The following is a 19,277-nucleotide window of genomic DNA, read 5'->3' on the forward strand; positions in this document are numbered from 1 at the left end:
CTGCTCGTCACCCATTACACACCATCCCTCCTCAGCAGAAGAGTCCTGCTGCTTCAGCCCCTTCCCATTTCACAGACATTATTATTTTGAATATAATATAAAATCCACCGATTTCATTCTATTTCGCTATTCTGATAAAGACCATTTGATCTATTCCATGTGGTTAAATGCTTAAGCACTTTGTCGCATTTAATAAAGTAAAGAAGAATATTTTGCACTTACCTAAATTGCCACCAATGTACATGAGTTTAAATGAAGCAAACAGTAGAAACATGCAAAATAAAGTTAAAATCAACAAGTACGCATGCAGCTCAAGACAAATATTTTTTTAAAAGCTGAAGAAAGCAGAAAACAACAGTACAGTGAAAAACAGAAAACAAGGTGAATGGGTGTGATGAACCTACTGGCTTTACAGAATCATCCTAAAACACCTTAAGAAGCTTTCATTTGTTGTAAGTACTATATTAAAATTTGATGTTGGAAGTATTTTTTTCTTGAAGAACTTAATTTAGTAAAAATACTATTTATTTTTTAAGATTATTAATATGAAAATATACCTCAGGTAGCATAGTAAATCACAAGCACATTTCCATCCCTCAGATTCCTAGCTTTGAATTGTATAACCATGTACTTCATTAATAGCCACAATAAACTTCAAAATCCCTGCTGTTTCAGACATTTACACAATAAGATGGGCTGAAAAATATTTATATCCCAAAAAATCCTCCTCTGACCACAACTGGTATTAACAAACAATGAAAGGTCTTTCCCAACCAGTAAGCAAGTGCATACTTTGACCCATTAAGGAAGGCAATACCCATCTAAAAACTCACTCTAAATACCCAAGTGCTGCCAACTGCCTGCATATTCCACTACAATGAACCTACAACAATTTCAAAGAGCATAAACAAAATATCTAAAAATTTTTTTAATAATGTACATTTTAGCCTAATCAATATTTTATTAGGAACATAGTTTAATTAGAAAAGAGAAGGGAAATGCCATTTCAGAATATTTGTTAGTGTATTTTCTCTTATTGTTCTATTGAGATACTTGTCAGGGATCGATGTGAAAATGAAGAGTACATTGTGAAATAACATTAGCAGCTACTCACAGTTCTAAATTCATGAATACACATTCCCTTCTGTACTGATTATTTTATCAGCTCTATTCTGCTAATTGCAGCATCTGAGTTATTCACATTGCTACAGATGGACAAAAGTTACTTGGAGAAACTATTTCAAGAAAAATTTTTATTCAGAACTATAAGCCTCAGAGGAACAGCTCACTGTCCTTTTTATCTTCTCTCCATCTCATTAATCAGAAGTAAATTCCTGCAGTATCAGGATAGGAACTAAACTTCAAAAGATCAAAATCCGTAATGTGTTTTCAAAGAACGCATTAAGTCAATTAAAATTACCTGGTTTTTTGTATGGGGAAAAAAATGATCATGCTCACTCATTTATTTCCAGTATAACTGTGCCATGCCCAAAAAAGAGCCACTGTTCTTGACACACAGTGTCCATTTTGTATTAATTATGTAGCATTAAATGATGACATTTCTGACTAAGTAAAAGGAGCCTTATTTTGTGCAACAGGGCTTAATATGCATTTTTAAAAAGTCAGTGATTCAATTTTTGCAATGTCATAAAAGCAGTGTAACAACCAATAAACATTAATGCATTGTATTAGAAGCAGCTAATCCAAACCAATAAATTAGTTTTCTCTCTTGACAGGCAGGCAACAACCTTAGAAATTAATATTGCTGAATAATGTCTTGAGTCTTCCCAGCACTTCCCACCTCATGGCCTTCTGCTTTCCACTGAAGCCTTCCACACTAACTCTTCTGTACATTACACATGATTAGAAGCTTCTAATCAAGCCAGATTAGAGAGAATAACTATCTACCTATGGGGACAAAAGCAAAATCTCTGTTTGAGACATTGTAAATGGATGATTTCAAGATGAAGAACTACTTAAATAGTTATAAACATGTAGAGTACTTCCTGCCCCTATGTATACCAACACATATATAAAATAATTCCAGTTACACTCTGAGAAAACATCACAAAGAATATGAAGACCAAAAAAGCCAACTAAATGTGGGCTGTGATATCAAAGTACAAGTGCTGAAAGCATACACATTCAGAAATATAACAACTTTCAAAAGAAAAACAGGAATGTCCAAGTTACTGTCCATAAACTTCCTCATGGATCTCCTTCTGCTTCTAAAAGGTTTAATTTTATCCATTTTCCTGTTGAAACAGATCCTACTATTTCAAACTCGTTCATTTTTTTGGCAAATTAATTTATAATCCTACTTTCCAGGATGTTTTTAAGCCTTCCCAATCTTGCCATTATCTGGATGCCTAACACATCCATCCTTTAGGACACTGATGAAAGCCTCAAGCACATGACAGATCCCTACCAGATCCTACTGGAAACCTTTCCATTTTCACCATGAATCACTGCTAATTACACTTTGACATAGGCTTCCAATCCAATACTTCTCCATGTAGTAGCAATTTCCTGTTGTATGCTTCCCACCAACTCACCAAAGGGAAATCTTTTGAGACAAAGTTTTCTTAGCATCAGTATGTTGCTATTACTCTTCCATTATGCATAATGTGTGGTTTTCAGTCATCCAAGAAAAAGCAGCTGTCTTTGACGTTATTTTTGACCAATCCTTATTGGGTGAGTATTTTTTTTACTTTCCCTCTCTATATTTAGAAATAGCTGATGATTTTTAAGAATACAACTTCCAAATAACTCTTAGGGTTTTACAATATATTTTCAGAAACCCCTATAAAAATATTAAATACATTTCACTCATTCTCTCATTTCACTTATTTTTTGGCAGACAGATATGCCCTTTTCCAGTCTCCTGGGAGCTCCCAAACTTTGCTAGGAGACCCAGAAATCCAGACGGGGTCACTTCGATCATGGGCAGCCAACGTGAAAACACTTTTTAGTGTTTCAGAGTGAAACAAGTCAGCTTTTAAGAAAGTTTTATAAGCCAGTAAACCTCAGACACAAGGACAGACCGACCACTTTTAGGATAGATGCGATAGAGCATGTCACCTTTTTTGTTCTTTAAAATTACAGCTTTTTGATGATTCTAATTTAAATTAGTTTGAAAGAATTAATAGCCTCCTGAATAAGAGTGACAAGCTGACACAACCAGATTAGGCTTCCAAAGCCATTCCTTCAGAAAGGCTCCTCTCCAAATGCTTACAAGAAAAGCAAGCAACAATTACATAAGAGCATGGGTACTTTTATACACAAATATTTGATTACAAGAGAGGAAACAGCAGAAACACATGGCTGACTCCTAAAACCAACAGAAGGTCTCTGGAGTTTTGCTGGAACCTGTGGCTGGGGTTTGTGCTGACTGACACTTCCTGAGTAGCCCAAAGAACAGGGTGATCAGTAAGATGACTAATTTTCCTCATGGTGTTTGGTTATTCAAGGCAGTGAAGACAAAAGCCAAATGCAAAGAAGAATTTTATAAGACTGAGCAAATAGTCAGAGGCTGGCAGATGAAATTCAGGGAGATTAAACTGGCACACAAGTAAAAATAATCCTACCTTCAAGCATAACAAGCTGGGACCTAAACTTGTTAGAATGAATGGTGAGGGATTTTTCAGCTATGATAAATATTCCCATTATGATATTAGCTTAGTACTCAGTAGCAACAAAAATAAAGGCATCCAAAACTGGAAAGAACAAACTAATTGTTGGGAATTTCTGTGAGATACATACAGAATAAAAGGGCAAACACTACAACATCAACACAACTCATTTTACACCTTATCAAAAACATAAGATGTTTTGGTCCCCTTGCCTAAAAAAAAAAAAAACCAAACATTTAACACGTCTGAAAAACATCATGTTACTGTTTCACAAGGAATTATCACACATGGTAAGATGCTGCTGTCTGGAAAAGAGCTGAGGGAGGCATGTGATGATGGCACTGTAAAGCCCTAAGTGGCACTGAGGCTGGCACCAGACATTAATTATTTATTGCTTCTTTCAGTACAAGGAGCAAGAAATCCTAGCAAAACCAGCCAAAGTCTAGTGCAAAACCAAATTAAAACAGTGGTTCCTCACAGGTACGTTAGGCTGTAAGAGCCTGTGGCACTGGCATTTTAAACAGGTCCAAAAGTAACTGGCTGAATTTAAAGTTTTCCAAGTTATTAAGCACAAAAAACCAGCAGCTGGATCACAAGGAGCACTCTCTGGGGATGCCACTGTACTTGGCCTCTTCTGTGAATGTTTGGACACTTAGCAATGGAATAGAGCTACCCAATCTCTGTGTATTACAGAGGAAGGATTCATGTTAAAAATACACATAGAGCTAAATACATTGCTTTTGTCAGGTTTGCTGTTACAAAAAAGTAAGAATTTGTCAAAAAGATACAACATGAATGAAGTCATAAATGAGTTACTAGTTTACTTTCCTTCAAGATAAGCAAACTAGCTTTTAGGGGGGAAAAAAACAAAACAGAACAGTCATTGGTGTGTGACAAAGTCTCTAAATACCAGATTCAAATTCCAAATGTCAGTATAAGATATTAATGTGACATTTGCATAAGAAATACATGACAGCCTATTAGAATAATTCTCCTCCTGAGATGACACCAACTACCACCATTAAAGTATCTAACCAGCAAAGTTTTTGAAAAACAGAACCTCCACAATGCATCTTTTTGTTAATATTGGTTCTAGCAGCATCCTACTGCATCTGCTATAAATAATCAGCAACTACTACCGTCAGTCTGGATACAAAAGTTATAAAAGAAAGTAATAAATTAATTCATTGCACTGAATTCCTGATGACAACCCAGCCAGTTTCCCACTGAAGTAACTGGTAACAGACTTGCCAGCTCTGTAGATATTTAGGTTCATGACATGCCTAAAGGTGGAAAGTTTGCTGAGAAGCTCTAATTGATCACAAACTTGGAAGTAAATTAAAAATCTCAGTTGTTGCTGCCTGCCAGCAAAGAAGTTTAGATTTGGAATCTGGAAGTGAGAGAAACACAGGACTGTGTTTTTGTCTGGGGAAAGTTAACAGATGGTTTAAAAAGGAGCAACTTTAAAATAAGACCAGAAGCCAAAAAGTGTGTGGAGAAAGGAAGGAGGAAGGATAATTTTTTTATCTCTTCTGTGCTGCTGTTTTGTATAGCTTTGTATATGTAGCTGTATATTTGATATAGCAAAGCCTCAAAGTTTGACTTCAAAGATTTATCCACCCTGACTAAAATATTTGACTCTTTTTATAACTTCAGGAAAATAATGTTACAATGTGAATAGTAGTATTTGAAACACATATTTACAAGATACTCATTTACTACAATGCAGGTCCCTGAAATGTTACTGAAAACTTCATTTTGTAATGCAGAAGGACAGAAAGCTGAATATGAGGATTTATCTTCTTTTAACTTTGAAACTGTTAACTCCCTGCACAGCTTAAACAAAATATGCCTCTGGATATTTATTTACACTTTTTCAAAAATGGTTCATTTATCTCTTCAGAAAATGTTGCCAAAGCAGCATATAGACAGTTGCAAAAAAAAAAAAAAAAACCACCCAGAAAGTTTCAAACATAAGAGAAAGGGTAACAATTATTTATCCATCTAAAATGCAAAGGATGCTGCATGAAGGAAATTATAATCTGCATTTGGATTCCTATTAGTGTGCTTTCCTGCAGTTTAGTAGTCAGAAGTAGATACACCAAGATATAAAATTCTTGTGGCAAATATCAAACTTGTGCCAGCATTGGATACAGTACCAAAAGCAAAACATCAAGTACTTGGTTGTAAATCAACACAAGAAAACTCTCATAATTACTTACCTGATTTTCTTCATGGGAAACTCTCATCTGTTCTTTAAGAACTGACATTCTGGCTGCTTCCTCTTTCCTCAATACTCTCTCTTTCTTTAGCTCAGGACTCCAGAAAGTTTTGATGCTGTTCATAGAGGACCCCAGCTTGCTGTCCTTGATGTCTAGTTCTTTTCTGAGAAGGTCATTCTCCCTCTGTAGATCCTTAAGCTGAGCCTGCAGATCTAACATGGTGCTATCCCTAACCTGTCTCAGCATGGAAGGAACCTGGTGGTGGTGGTGGTGTGAGGATGTGGTCAGCCCTCCGTGCTGGTCAGTGTAAGAGAGCACATCTGTGTGTGACAGTCCAGCAGAAGCGATGTTGGGGCTGCTCCCCATGGCTGTGACTCGGCCACCATACACAGCTCGATTTGTAGCCCTTCCAAGAGTCATTGTGCCCTTTGGGAAAGTAGTAGAAGCTACACCCTCGTGGTCACTCAGGTACATTGGTCCAGAGGTTGCATAGGCTGCGTTAAGGGACTGGATGTTCTCCATGGACAACGTCTTCCCTGTGCCCCCTCCTCCCCCGCTGCTGGTTCTCCTGTGGCCCAGGCGAGGGGACCGTGGCAGGCGAGGGGACCTGGAGGGACTTCCTTCCAAGTTGCTGATTGTTCTTGCACTTCCATACATTTTTCTTCTACTTTGAGGTACTATTTAGTAAGAAACTAGTAACACTAAAGTTGAATATTAAATTAATAATTCCGGCTAGAAATACTGGCAGTTTCACTGCATTCTTCCAGTAGGCAAAATCTGGTTTACCACCCAAGACAGACCTGAAAAAAGAAATTATAAAATTAAGTTTTCATTTTGGAAAATAAACTTACAAGTAATCACCATACATCAGAAAAACCAACTTCCCAGAGTAACAACTACAAAAAAATCTGCTATACATTTTATTTTTAGGATGATTAGTTAAAAATGCATTTTTAAACTAAATTCAATCAAAATAAAATTCCCCATTTCTTTCTTGCTAGAAAACTTCAAGCTAAAGCTTGTTAAAATAAGTTGAAATGCACAACATGGGCCCAATACAATACCATACCATACCTTGTCACTTAAATGACTGACAATATGAAATTTATATAAAGAAAAATATTTTTATTGGCATAAAGAACTACTCTCTTAAAGCCTCCAGGCCCAAGGCACACAGATATAAAGGAATCTTGTTGCTTTACTTTTTCAAGTTCTGGCATTTTAACATCACTGTCCAAATCTGCCCCTCTTTTCAGCTGTCATGCAGCATTCAAGGGATGACCCACAGCTTATTCCACCACAAGGACTTGTGCAGCTTTTCTGCTGTCTCAACTTCAACATATTGACCAATAAAAAAAGAAAATTCTCATCATGGTGACCAGGACAATGAAACTGCTTATCCTCATTCTCAAGTGCCAGCCATCCTCTGGCCAAGTAACTCAGCAAGCCCTCCGAGAAATCCATCCTCGTATCTTTGTAGTTGCCTGAAATAGTTCTGTAGCACCTTCATAGACAAACCTCCCATGAGACCAGAGCTGAAGATCACTGGCTCCTGGCAGATCCTGAGCAAAAGCAACAACAAATCTTCGGAATTGACAGAATTCACCCCACCCTCTTGCTGCCTCAATAAAAAAAAGCGCAAACAAAACAAAATAAACAGCCCCATTAAAAAAAAAAAAAACACTACACTCTGGTCTGGTGAAAAAACTACTGCTAGCAGGAAATGCCAGTATCAATTTACACTGCACACAAAATATTTCTAAATACAGAAGATATGATACATGGCCAGGTGGTGAGGTTGGGTATAAATTTGTTGAGCCTCAGAAGCAGAGGTACAGAATATTTTATCTTATGTCCATGGTGTTTTTCCTTCTCAGTCTGATAAATCAGTACATTTCTTGCTTACAGTTACCTAATAAATTACTTAATAAATTACTTCTGTTTATGTCTCTGATATGTATTTTTAGGCACTTGTTTTGCCTTTTAGAGCTTATTAGTTGTGGTCTTTCTTTTCTCAACTTGTGTGAAGTTTTGGAAGTTCTTATCTCATATCAGAGAACACTTATCTTGCATAGCACTCCAGCAGTGCTTACCACTGAGCCGTACTGAAAAAATGACCCTCATTCCTTATCCAAAAGCAGGGCTAACTTCTGACTGAACTTCTGAAACAATGTTCCAATGCTGATTGAACATTGTAACTTCCATAACCTTGGGAAAATTCTGAAAGCAGCAGGAAAAGAGAAGCAAAACACCACCAACTAGTGTTATTACCTCCACAGCACTTTCAATTTCTTTTTTTCCCCTAGAAGTATTCTAACAGAGACCTCTGTGTTGTAAACACAAGCACACTGATGATATGCTTGATTTTCTTATTTTAGCAGGCTATTAAGGACAGCTCACAGACCAAAAGCTGAAAACTCTGACTTTGCAAATGAAAACGGAGAAACGCTAAGAATTTTTTAGTTTGTTACCTTCTACAACCTGAATTATACAGACTGGCTTTCCTGCAAACACCTCAGAAAAAGGCAAGAACACAAAAAAACATGCTTTTTCAACATGTGTACTTGTTAAGGAGCCTTCCTTTATGGCTGGGAAGTCTCAGACACAATAGAGGCCATACACCATTGCTTTATGAAAGAGGGGAGAAAAAGCACCTACATCACTTTCTTTACTGCTTCTACATGGAGCCTTCCTAGCTTCAGGAAGATTTACTGTGTGTCTCAACACATCAGGAATTGGAGACATGAAAAAGCAATATCACCCTGAGGACCTCAACAACTGCCACACAGATCATCATCTACTGCCTGGAGAACAAGAGAAGAAATCCCATCTTCCCACAGAACCAGCTGACAGAGCCATCCCAGTTGAACTTCAAGTAGACAGGTGAGATATAAATAGTTCTATTTTGAAAGGTAAATTTATTTTACATTGCTATTTTAATTGCAAAGGGAGGAAGGAATACTAATACTCTCAAGTAATAATTCTTTACCAAAGCTGTAGGTGTTGCAGTACCCAGGACAAAGGAGTCACAAAAGTCATATCCCCCTAAACCCTTCTCTGAGAAAAAAAGTCACCCTGCTTCACTCAGTCTGGTAGGGACAAACTGCAGACCCACTACACACCTCTTCCTCTAGGAGTTGAGTTTCAAACTCCAAATCAGCTTAGTACGAGGAAAAAAAAAAACAAACAGATACTCATCTGCTTGACTCAATTTTTTTTTTTTATTTTAAAGAAAAGCCTTTAATGTACATGATGTAAAATTAACGATTATAATAATTAATTTATTATTCTGCATTGCAATCAAAACTATATTTTATGTGGATCCTTTTAGAATCCAGAAAATTATGCATACGCATTCTCAGCTGGGGCCAGGAAGGCAGGCACTAGACACTTTGCCCCATGCTCTCAGCAGCCTTGAAAGCCCCAGCAGACCTGACACCATCCATGCCCCCAACCTGTTAAACTTCACCTTGCCTCGTTCTCCACACTCCTGCCCCACCTGACAACCTGCATTCTGCACACAGCAACATCATGGGCTCACATTACCCACATAGCTGAAGTCTGACAACTCACTTTATTTGTGAGTTTTTAGCTATTTTTGAGAAACCTGGAGCATAAGATTCTAACATGGATGCAACTAGAAGATCTCACCCAATTTAGTTTCCAAATCCTTACTTCTACATTTAACATAATTACAGAGTTTGCTTGAAACGCTGCATACACAGTACCCCGTAAGCTCTGATTTTCACTGGTTACACACTCTTACATGCTGAGGGATGATTTAGGCTTTTAGTGTCCCCTCCTGTGGCCTGAATCACCTAGTCAGCAGGAAGTTTGGGTATCAGCCAAATACTTAATAGCTTTGCACAACTACTTGCCAATATTAACATTGAGCCAAGAGCTCAAACATTTGTAAAAGTACCAAAGGCTCTAAGGAAACCTCTTCTTTAGAGTTAACCTCCCCAAAGAATATATGGTGACAATTAAGTTCAGAAGTTATCAGTCTGATTCCAAACTGCCTAAAACAATTTAGTACTATACAACTCCCCACAAATAAACCAAAAGAAGCAAAATAGGGAAGAAAAAAAAAAAGGTGATGCAGAACACAATGTTTGTATTTTCTCTGCCAGGACTGCACTTGGAGGCACCACAAGAGGAAGGAGATTGACAGAAAAAAAATCTGTTCCACAAAAACATGTCCTAGCAAACAATGATTTCTTTATTTTGATAACATCTTTTAAATACTCTCACTTAAAACACAACATCTCCATATACAGGAAGACCAGGAGCATAGCTCTGTTAGAAGCAGTGACTAAGAGTCAGAAATATTTCTAACACTTTCTTCTGTTTTACCAAGGTTTTCTACTGCTTTCATAGCAGCAGAGTACAGTCTCACAGCAGAGAATACTCTTTTCTTCATGTTTATTATCAGTGCTGATGTAAAAGAAAAAAAAAAAGGGCAGCAAGCTGATACAAACTAGATACAGAGAACCCAAATCTGTTGTAGAGTAACCTTCCTTTCTTCATTAACCTAAGTGGACAGCCTGGCATGCCTTCTTTTAATAAAGTAAAAGAAAAAAAGATAAATACAAAGCTCTTTATATGGTGTTAGAACAATACCAGCATTGTTTCTACTAAAAGGACAAAGTACTCTTTGCCTACTTAGCAGGCTGACCAGGTAACTTCTCCCCACCTCCTTTTAAACCAAAACAGAAAATAACCCATTTCTTCCTGCTACTCTACTATTCCTTACAAGCTTGAAAAACAAAGCGTATATGCCAACTTCAAAAGCAACATTTTCATTTAGGCTGCTTACACTGTCCTGAATCTGGATTTCTTATGTAAATTTAAGTTTTACTACAGTCTGCACACTACATTTCTTTTTACTAGTTAACAGACATTAATTTATCCCCTCTTGTAGCTTGTTGTAAAAATTACACATATGTAGTTTTAAATAAAGTTAGTTCCAAAGCCTGTTTTAATCTGGCGAGCTGCTCATGTCCCTGAACTCCCATCAGTGCTAAAAGGAAGAACTGGCATTTATCACCTCACAGGAGCAGTTCACATCAGGCCTGCCTTTCCTTTCCCTTTCACACAGAAAATACGAAGGCAAAAGTAGGAGTGGCTGCTTAATATGCATCTAATGACATATATGGAAAATAAAGTTGTCAGGCATTCTAAAGCTGTCAGGTGCAGTGACAGCAATGAATACTTGTCATGCCATCAGAAAACTCCACCAATTGAAATATTTGCTCAAAATGCTGTATTAAAAAATCTTGAAAAGCAAGCAGTTCTGCCACCATTATCAGGACTGTCAATTATATTACTCTCCAATATACTAAAGTGAAGGGTCAACAATACATTTTTAACTCTTTTATAAAGTTTCATGGGTTCAAAACAAGCCCAGTGTTCGAGAAAGGTGCATTTTTTTCAAAGCATTTTACTCTATTACAATGTTTGAGACATTGTAATTTTTTTTAACATCATAATAGTTAGAAGTAGACTTTAAATAATATAAGTAATATTTAAACTCCATCAGTTGACACATTATCTTATAACTTTTAAGTTAGGTCTCTGTTGCTCAAACTCCAATTCTTAACATTTTATCTCCAACACTTCCATTAAAACAATTATTTCTCGCACTCCTGCATGTGACAAGTCTTCCTGGGGTTTCTAAAATACCTAAGGAAGGTGAGAATTTTCATGTGTTTCATTTTACTTTTCTAATGTTATGTAAAATATTTAAGACCTAAAAATGGAGCATTAAAAAAAACCTACAGCCAAGCAAAGGCAGAACCATCACATCTAATTTTAATTGTTATGCCAGAGAACACACACTATAAAAAGCTATAGGGCAGCCAAATCTGAGCAAACACAACCACGTACAGTCTGTAAAAGGCTCAGCACTAGAAGGAACTTTCTCACTATCCAGTCCCTCCTGATCCAACAGCCACCCCCCAATGCAGGGATGTTTAGGGTGTTACCCTTTGTTTAAACTAAAAAGCACAAGCACCAGCAGTGGTATGAAGAGTTCCAGAGGTGCAGGGTAAAACACCTCAGCTGTAACTGACTGAAGCTCCCAGTCCCGCACTCACTGTGTCATTGTTTTGCTGCCCATCTGCTCTCTGCAGCTCCTAACATTGGGATTCTATTTTTTATTGATGGGTGGGTGGTGTGAATCACAAGCAACAAGGGATAGAAACACAAATTCCAAAACACTGCTTGTCCCTGCTCAGTCTTTTGGTTCTCATCTTCCCCACACCATAATGACCTTCCCAGGGCACACAGATTTCTAAAAACCTGGCAAGCTTTTGGTTTTCCAGAGAAATATTTCCTAACATGTCATTCCTTGCAGGTGTCTTGTTTTCTGAATTCTGCATCCTAGTCTGTATTGATCATGCCTTCCATCCTGCAATTGTTATTCGCTTGCCTTTTATTCCCTTCTCAACAAGAATTCTCATTTATCAATGCAAGCCTGCATTTACAAACTCCAGTATTTTGTGGAGGATTATTCAAAGGCACTTCGTAAATCAGGCAAGCAGTACATTTCATTTAATGACGATTCAAGAAAAACAGCAACAACAATCATATGTCTTGAATTTTTAATAAAATAGTCTCCTTTGGAGAAAAATAATAAAATGTGAAAGTACCAAACATTCTTCAGGATTACTTGAAAGTTATGCCTAATTATCAGCACAGTTATGCTTTGCTTTTGTCAGCATTTACCTAACTTGAATGACTAAATAATTTACAGAAATACAGTTATAGACTGAATTATCTTTTGAGAAGGTAGAGCTTACAAATAAGCACGATTTAAGAAAACCTAAAAGTGTCTTCGGAAAAACCTTAAAGGCCAGGCTTTTTCTATCATTCTTATATTGTCAGCATTTATATCAATTCTTTCAAACAAAAGGCTGTTCAGCTGGTAATATATACTAACTGCATATAAAGACTACATTCCTTTTAGTAAAATAACCTAAGAACTGAAAATAGTGTAAAAGGAAATTGACCGAGTTTATAGTTTGACCTATAGACTTGTTTATTTTCACATTAAGTATGCTTAAAATAGTCTGTCATTTACAATTATGTCATACTTTTAATTTTAAGATGCATTTATAACTCTTAATGGTTTAGAAACCAACAGAGATACTCCCACACAGTGGAGTACTTGCAATTTAATTCAATAAGGCTACTCCCATGAATGTTACTAAACACAGACTTACACATTTTCCAAGATAAAGCTGTATTTTTCTTTTTTTGCTACAAAGCTTCCATTCTCTGTAAAAAGGCAACAAAATAGTCACAGGATCAGCTATTAAGACTATGTATGCAGCCTATTTAGAATACTTAAATACTGGGATATTTAGCGAGCCTAAATATCCATTCTGCAGTTTACATTTATTTGCTTCTAGAATAGCAATATACCTACTCAAACTGCAAAACAAGAAGCATAAATGTGCATTCAGCATGCTTTGAAACCATCACAATGTAAAAACCTGTACAATATCTCTCCTCTGTTGTCTTTGCCCAGATAGAAGAGCATGCACGTTTCAGTACCATGCCAAAGAAAAACTGGCTGTGCTTCAGCCACGTCAGATCAAAGCTGTCCAAGGAACTTACAGGCTCTGTAAGCAGTGCAAGTGATTTAGCAGATTAGCTTTCAATTCATCATAGAATCAGCATCCTGGAACCATTAAAAGACATTGCACTTCAGGAATTGCCTTTTTATTTATTTATTTATTCACCAAAAGAGTTCAAGAATTCCCCAAGCACTTGGTGGCTGGCTCATAATTTCACAGCACAGCCCAATCTGCCCCCTTTGGGCTCACACTCAGCTAAGCACAATCACACCAGCTCACAAGTGCAATTTATAAGTCCTCACAGGCATCTGACTTAACATTTGAAGTTGATGACAGATGTTATTGTAACTGTTTCCTTAAGGAAAAGCAAATGGCTTGAGCAGATTTCAAATGAGGTCTATAAATGAAAGCTGAGGTACATCCTGACTGCCAAGACTCAGCCATCAAAAATAAACTTGCTGTACACAGCAAACTGTCTTCCAGAGAAGCCCCTGAGAGTACCCATTTCTTCCACTATTATTGGACATAGGTAAACAAAAAGAACTGTGCTTTATTTACCAGGTCATATCTGTCCACTAATCTGAATTGTCCAAAGAATGTAAGTGGTAAGAACTGTATTTCAGCAATATATTTTGAGGAAAAGAATGCACTACAGAAAACTGTTTAAGTCAAAAGCCTCACCATCACAGAAATAACACAGACCTGTGCTGTTTTATAAAGTAATTAAATAATTCAGACACTGCATGTGCCAAGAGATAATGAAATATACATCTAAGCAGATTACCAGTAAATTAATTTTACTGACCATGAAAAGTGTTTAGATAACACTGAAAACTGAAGGGGCAGCAGCAAAAATTCTAACAGGACTCAACTCATGTTTGACAAAGAAAAATCAGTTCCTGAGAATTCAAGTACTATGGCCTCCAAGTCCTGCATTGAAACAATGCAAACATACCAAACAGTGTAACCACAAGTACAGACATATTAAACCTCCATGAGGCAACTCCACAGTACTTCCTGAAAATACAGCACATCATTTCCACACAAACATACACAATATATATTTATATATGCACACACCACTTCCATCAATCCTTTTATGCCACTCAATGTCCCAATTTCTCACACATTGAGAGTTTAGACTTAAATCACTTTGAAGATATCTCAATTTTCAATTTTTGTAGAATTTAGCTGCTAGATTCGACATCTGCACTGTGCCTTGAGTTAGAGGAAGAGGATAAAGCAACAACAAAATTGAAATTTCACAATGCTAATTCATCAAACACCCACATTTTCTCATACAAATATTGGATATCCATGCTAGAAAAGTCCTTGGACCTCCACAAGTAGTCAAGTGCTGCTTTCCAAGGAAACAGGATGGGGGTTTTTCTGCATCTTACATACAAGCAGTAACAAATCAACATAAGTCTATTTCACTTGATTTCAGAAAGACTTTAAGAGATGGTTTCTTTCCATAAAATACTTTGGATCTTTAAAAAGGGAATAAAACAAGAATACTCCAGAACAACATTTAACTGATGTTTGCTGATACGCCTTTTTATTTTCTTAATGTCAAAGAATCACTGAGATACACAGTTCATTTTGAGAATTTAGTTTCAACTATGACCCTGAAAAAGAAATTACAAAGTCATTCTACGTTCAAATAACTCTTACCCTTTTAACTTAACTTTGTTAGTGTTGCAAAACATAAGCTCACATTGCTAAGTACATATGAGATCATTCAAAAACTAAGACTTAAATCACAAAAATATATTAACACAATCCTAAACCAAACAAATAAAATATCACAGATGAGAGGGGGGGTCACATAATAATTTTTTTAAAAAATCAGCATCAGAGTAATACTTCCTAGGTGGATCTAAGATCCTCCATATACATCTCCCAGGGATTAAAAACAAAATTAAACAGATGATAACAAATGCATCATAGCAGATAAAAATGGAATAAACACCCTAAGAGATACAGGTGGGGGAACATATGTGGTCTTTGGAAGCGATACACAGCCTGGTTACCTCACCCTCTTTGAGGGGTGAACAACCCACTCTTTTCTCTTAGTCATCCTTCAAAGGTCAGTAACAATCATTTTTCTAAAGCAAAAGAAAAAAATATCACCTTGAGCATGCTTATACAAAAGCAGATGCTGAATAGATAATTCTCTAAGTATCACATATATTTGACATTCTAAAATTGTTGAATGCATTATTTTGGTATTTGGCTGCTAAGAGTAAGGCCCACACCTTTCTACAGCCTTCAGAGCAGGCAAGGAATAGCAGGAGGGACTGGAATGGATGCTGGATCTCACACTACCATCCACCAGAATTTGACTAGCAGTAGATTAGAGTTGAAGAACCACCCACAGGATAAGAGGCAGCAAGATGGGTCTCCTCCAAATACCGGCAAACCACAAGAGCAAGGATAATGAGTATAATAAGGCACCCGAACACTAACCAAGAAATTTCTCAGTTCTTAACTGGAAGATCTGCCCCACCCTGGGTGTGCTCATGAAACAGAAGATGGGGTTTGTCCATATTTCAAAGGTGTAGTTTCAACCTGAGCTGGACAGCCATAAACCCCAGGGACTGACCTTATCTCAGTGAGCCTTTGGAAGAAAAAATCATGTTTCCTTCACTCACTGGACAGAAAGCTTCTCCTTCCTCCCAGATTGCTCTAGCAAAAGTGAAAATGCTAACTCACCTTGATGCCTTTGAAAGCCATTTTAAACACAGCTTTCAAACAAAAATAACAGCAGTAAAAATGCTTCCTTTAAGGCACTAAGGAAATGTGGAGGCACTTTCACACACAGCCCTTAACACAGACACCCTCAAAGCCAAGGCTTGGAAAGAAAGCTTTTCCCACAGAAACCTACTCCTCAAGGGACCTGATATGTCATTACACTATCTGCGTGTGCAGAAACAGACCCTTTTAAAAAAGGGCCCTTTTGGAAAGGAACAAACACTGAATGCACTGCTCCAGCACACGCGACCGTGAGGGGACTGCGGCTGAGGGAGCTTCGCCTGCCTTGCTGCTGGTGAGGTTTTATGGCTGGCGTGTCCTTCACCTGAGCTGTGGGAGCGTTCGCCATCCCCGGTCCTTCCACGGGGACAGCCCGAGGAGACCCCCCGGCACAGGGATGGTTTGGGGTCCCCGTGGGGAGGTGCAGCCCGGACACCGCCGCTGCGCGGGGCCGGGCCGGGCCGGGCCGGGCCCCCTCAGCCCCGCTGCCGAGCAGGGAGGCAGGAGGGCAGTGCCCGATGTTCCCCCGCTCCGGGGCTGGGCAAGGGCCGCGGGAGGGCTCTGCCCGCGCCCCCATGCAGGCTGTGGAGCTCTGCGATTCCCGAGGGAGGGAGGAGGAAGGCGGCAGCGCATCTCCAGCATCTCCCCTCAGGGCAGGGCGGCGGGGCTGACACGGGCGAGCCGCTCCGTCCTCGGCTTGGCGACGGGGAAACCAAGTGCCAGGGGCGAAGCGACTCGGTGGAGAGGAACCTCCCTCCCTTCCCCGCCCTCCGAGGAGGGGGAGCCGGAGCGGGGCCTGCGCCCGGCGCGGCTGCCGGGAAGGGGCCGCGTTCGAGGCGGCCGCCCTGGACACGCACGTGGGGCTGGAGGTACAGGGATGGAAATAAAAACAAATCCCGAACGACAACAGCTAAGTGAAACCACTGATTTAGAAAGCCGACCAGAAAACTAACCCTGGCAAGTAGGGTTTGCCCTCCCCTTGGCTGCATTTATTGGCCGCGCTCGTGTGCAACGAGCTCGTATCTGCCAATGCCAGTGGTCGGCCGGCGTGTCCATCACCACGGGAAGAGCAATTCGCCGCTAAGGGAATAGATTCCCATCCATCCATCCATCACAAGGCTTAGCAGGTAGCCGCCTAGAAATCAATCACACACTAATAAAAAAAAAAAAATCCTTCTCCATCAAATTACTACTGTAGTGCTCCCAGAAAAAGATCTATGTATCCTTGGTGAACATAGGCGTGGACTTCATCACATCCATCACTTGTCCAGCCTAAAATGATCTTTAAAAAAAAAAATAAATAAACCCCAGCATCATAAATGAGGGTCCCCAGTAAGTATTTATTATTTATATAACTGAAAAATAATACCCTGTTAGCATCTGTTTCCATTTGCCAGCCACTAGAAGGGAACAGAAATCTCTCACCTTTTTTCCTGACATGGTTTTTAAAACAGCAAACATTATCCATTATTTAGGTATAAAGCTAGGAATTTCCAAAACTGATCAATTCTATTCTAGAAAACTTTAACAACAACAATAATATTTTTAAACACTAGGCACCAAAAAAAATTTAAAAAGCATATAAAAATAGTGTCCTATGGCTGCTTTTAATAGAAATTGGAAGAGAGGTTTCTGGCTGACGATTCTGTAGGGAGAGGCACTCTGTTACCAGAATAAGATGTGCACTTGGTCCCATTTATTACAATGTATTTCCAAAGCAATATAAAAAGCCTATTCTGCAAATTCATCTCCAGATCCAGCTAGCAGACAGTTGTAAAAAGCAATATCCAGCATTTCCTTAATCACAGCAAATTTACCGTCATGCATCCCAGCCATATTCTTGTTTAAGCGTCTCACCTTTCAAATCATTGCATCTGCCTTTCGTCCTCACATGGATTTTACAACATCACGTTCAGCTGGCATCCCGTTTGCGCGGAGGAGGGAGGCAGCAGGGAGAGCCGGAGCCGCGCAATACCCGCGGGGGGCTGAAGAGAAGGAACCTGCTGCAGTCGGGGGAGGCTCGCGTGCCCCTGTCCCTCGTCTTTCCGTCCCTCAGCGAGTCTCCCTCAGTCAGCTGCAAGCCCGGCTGTCTGGGCTGCCAGTCCCTGACTCAACATTCCCAGCATTCCCGAGGAGCCGGGCTCCAGCGGCGCGGCTCGGAGCCGCCGGGGGCAGCAGCAGCAGCAGCGGCACACGCACCGCAGCCCGCGGCTCCTGCGAGCGCCTGGCTCCGGCCATTCATCGCCAGCCCGCGGGTTCCAGTCCCCACCCAGCCACGGCTGCGAGTGTGTTACTCATTGGGAAACAGCCTAAAAATACACCTAGGTCTGCGTAAAACTGCAGAGGATAAATTGCTTTCTCGCCCCCCTGTTCACTGAAGGCCAGAAACCTTCAAAGGCAGGTGCCTCAGAACATGATGTCTAAAAATCTGTTCCTATATGCATGCATTTACATAAACAGAACAAACCCAGAAATCTGAATCAGTGTTTGGGCTTAAGTGTAAAAGAAATTAAGATGACATCCATATTTATTGGTGGTTTTTTTCAAAAAGCAGTATGCAGCGGGAAAAAACACAGATTAGCTGCCACACAAAGCCTGAAAGTCTTTTTCATAAGAAAACTACATTAAAAAATTATTCATGAGACTTTATTGCTTTTTATTCAGGGAAGTGAAAGAAACTTCCATAAACATCACTGGCTTCTCATCCTAAGAACAGAGGTTTGTTCCTTTTCTATTTTTCCCCTCTTCTCAAGTCTTTTCAGTTTAATCGCTTTGTATACAATAAGTGATCACCTTTGGTCATTAGCAACAATGCACCTTCATGCCTTACCCTACACAAAATTTCACAAACATATTTTATCTGTCTCCTCTTGATGTCATTGCCATAACCATGATTTTAAGAACAATTTCAGATCTGTAGTTGCTTTAATATAATCTCTATTTTATTTCTCTCTTGCCCACATATGCATCTATAAATGCCACTATTAAACATAATTGATAACAACTCTTAGGGAATTACTGTTAAAAACTATATCAAATCAAATTAATTTCAACCAATCATGTTTAAAATTAGCATAATCCTTTTATTG

The 19,277-nt window shown here is 38.9% G+C and overlaps 1 protein-coding gene across 10 annotated transcripts in view; it reads right to left on the bottom strand.

The window, feature by feature from the left end:
* ERC2 (ELKS/RAB6-interacting/CAST family member 2) overlaps positions 1-19,277 on the bottom strand; it is a 420,178-nt gene that overhangs the window by 396,653 nt on the left and 4,248 nt on the right. For 8 of the 10 annotated variants that reach the window (XR_005626132.1, XR_005626131.1, XR_005626130.1 and 5 more), the window contains exons 1-2: positions 18,046-18,426; positions 5,855-6,654 (exon numbers count right to left, since the gene is read on the bottom strand). Coding sequence is in view for 1 of the 10 variants with exons in the window: in XM_039695532.1 (XP_039551466.1) it covers positions 5,855-6,511 (657 nt within the window). In the remaining 9 variants the exon portion in view is untranslated. Of the gene's footprint in view, positions 1-5,854; positions 6,655-18,045; positions 18,427-19,277 lie in introns of those variants that run through there. The other 2 variants (XR_005626124.1, XR_005626125.1) reach the window with 2 other exon arrangements.

Source organism: Passer montanus, unplaced genomic scaffold (genome assembly GCF_014805655.1).
Source record: "Passer montanus isolate IOZ18808 unplaced genomic scaffold, ASM1480565v1 scaffold9, whole genome shotgun sequence".
Taxonomy (NCBI): Eukaryota; Metazoa; Chordata; class Aves; order Passeriformes; family Passeridae; genus Passer; species Passer montanus.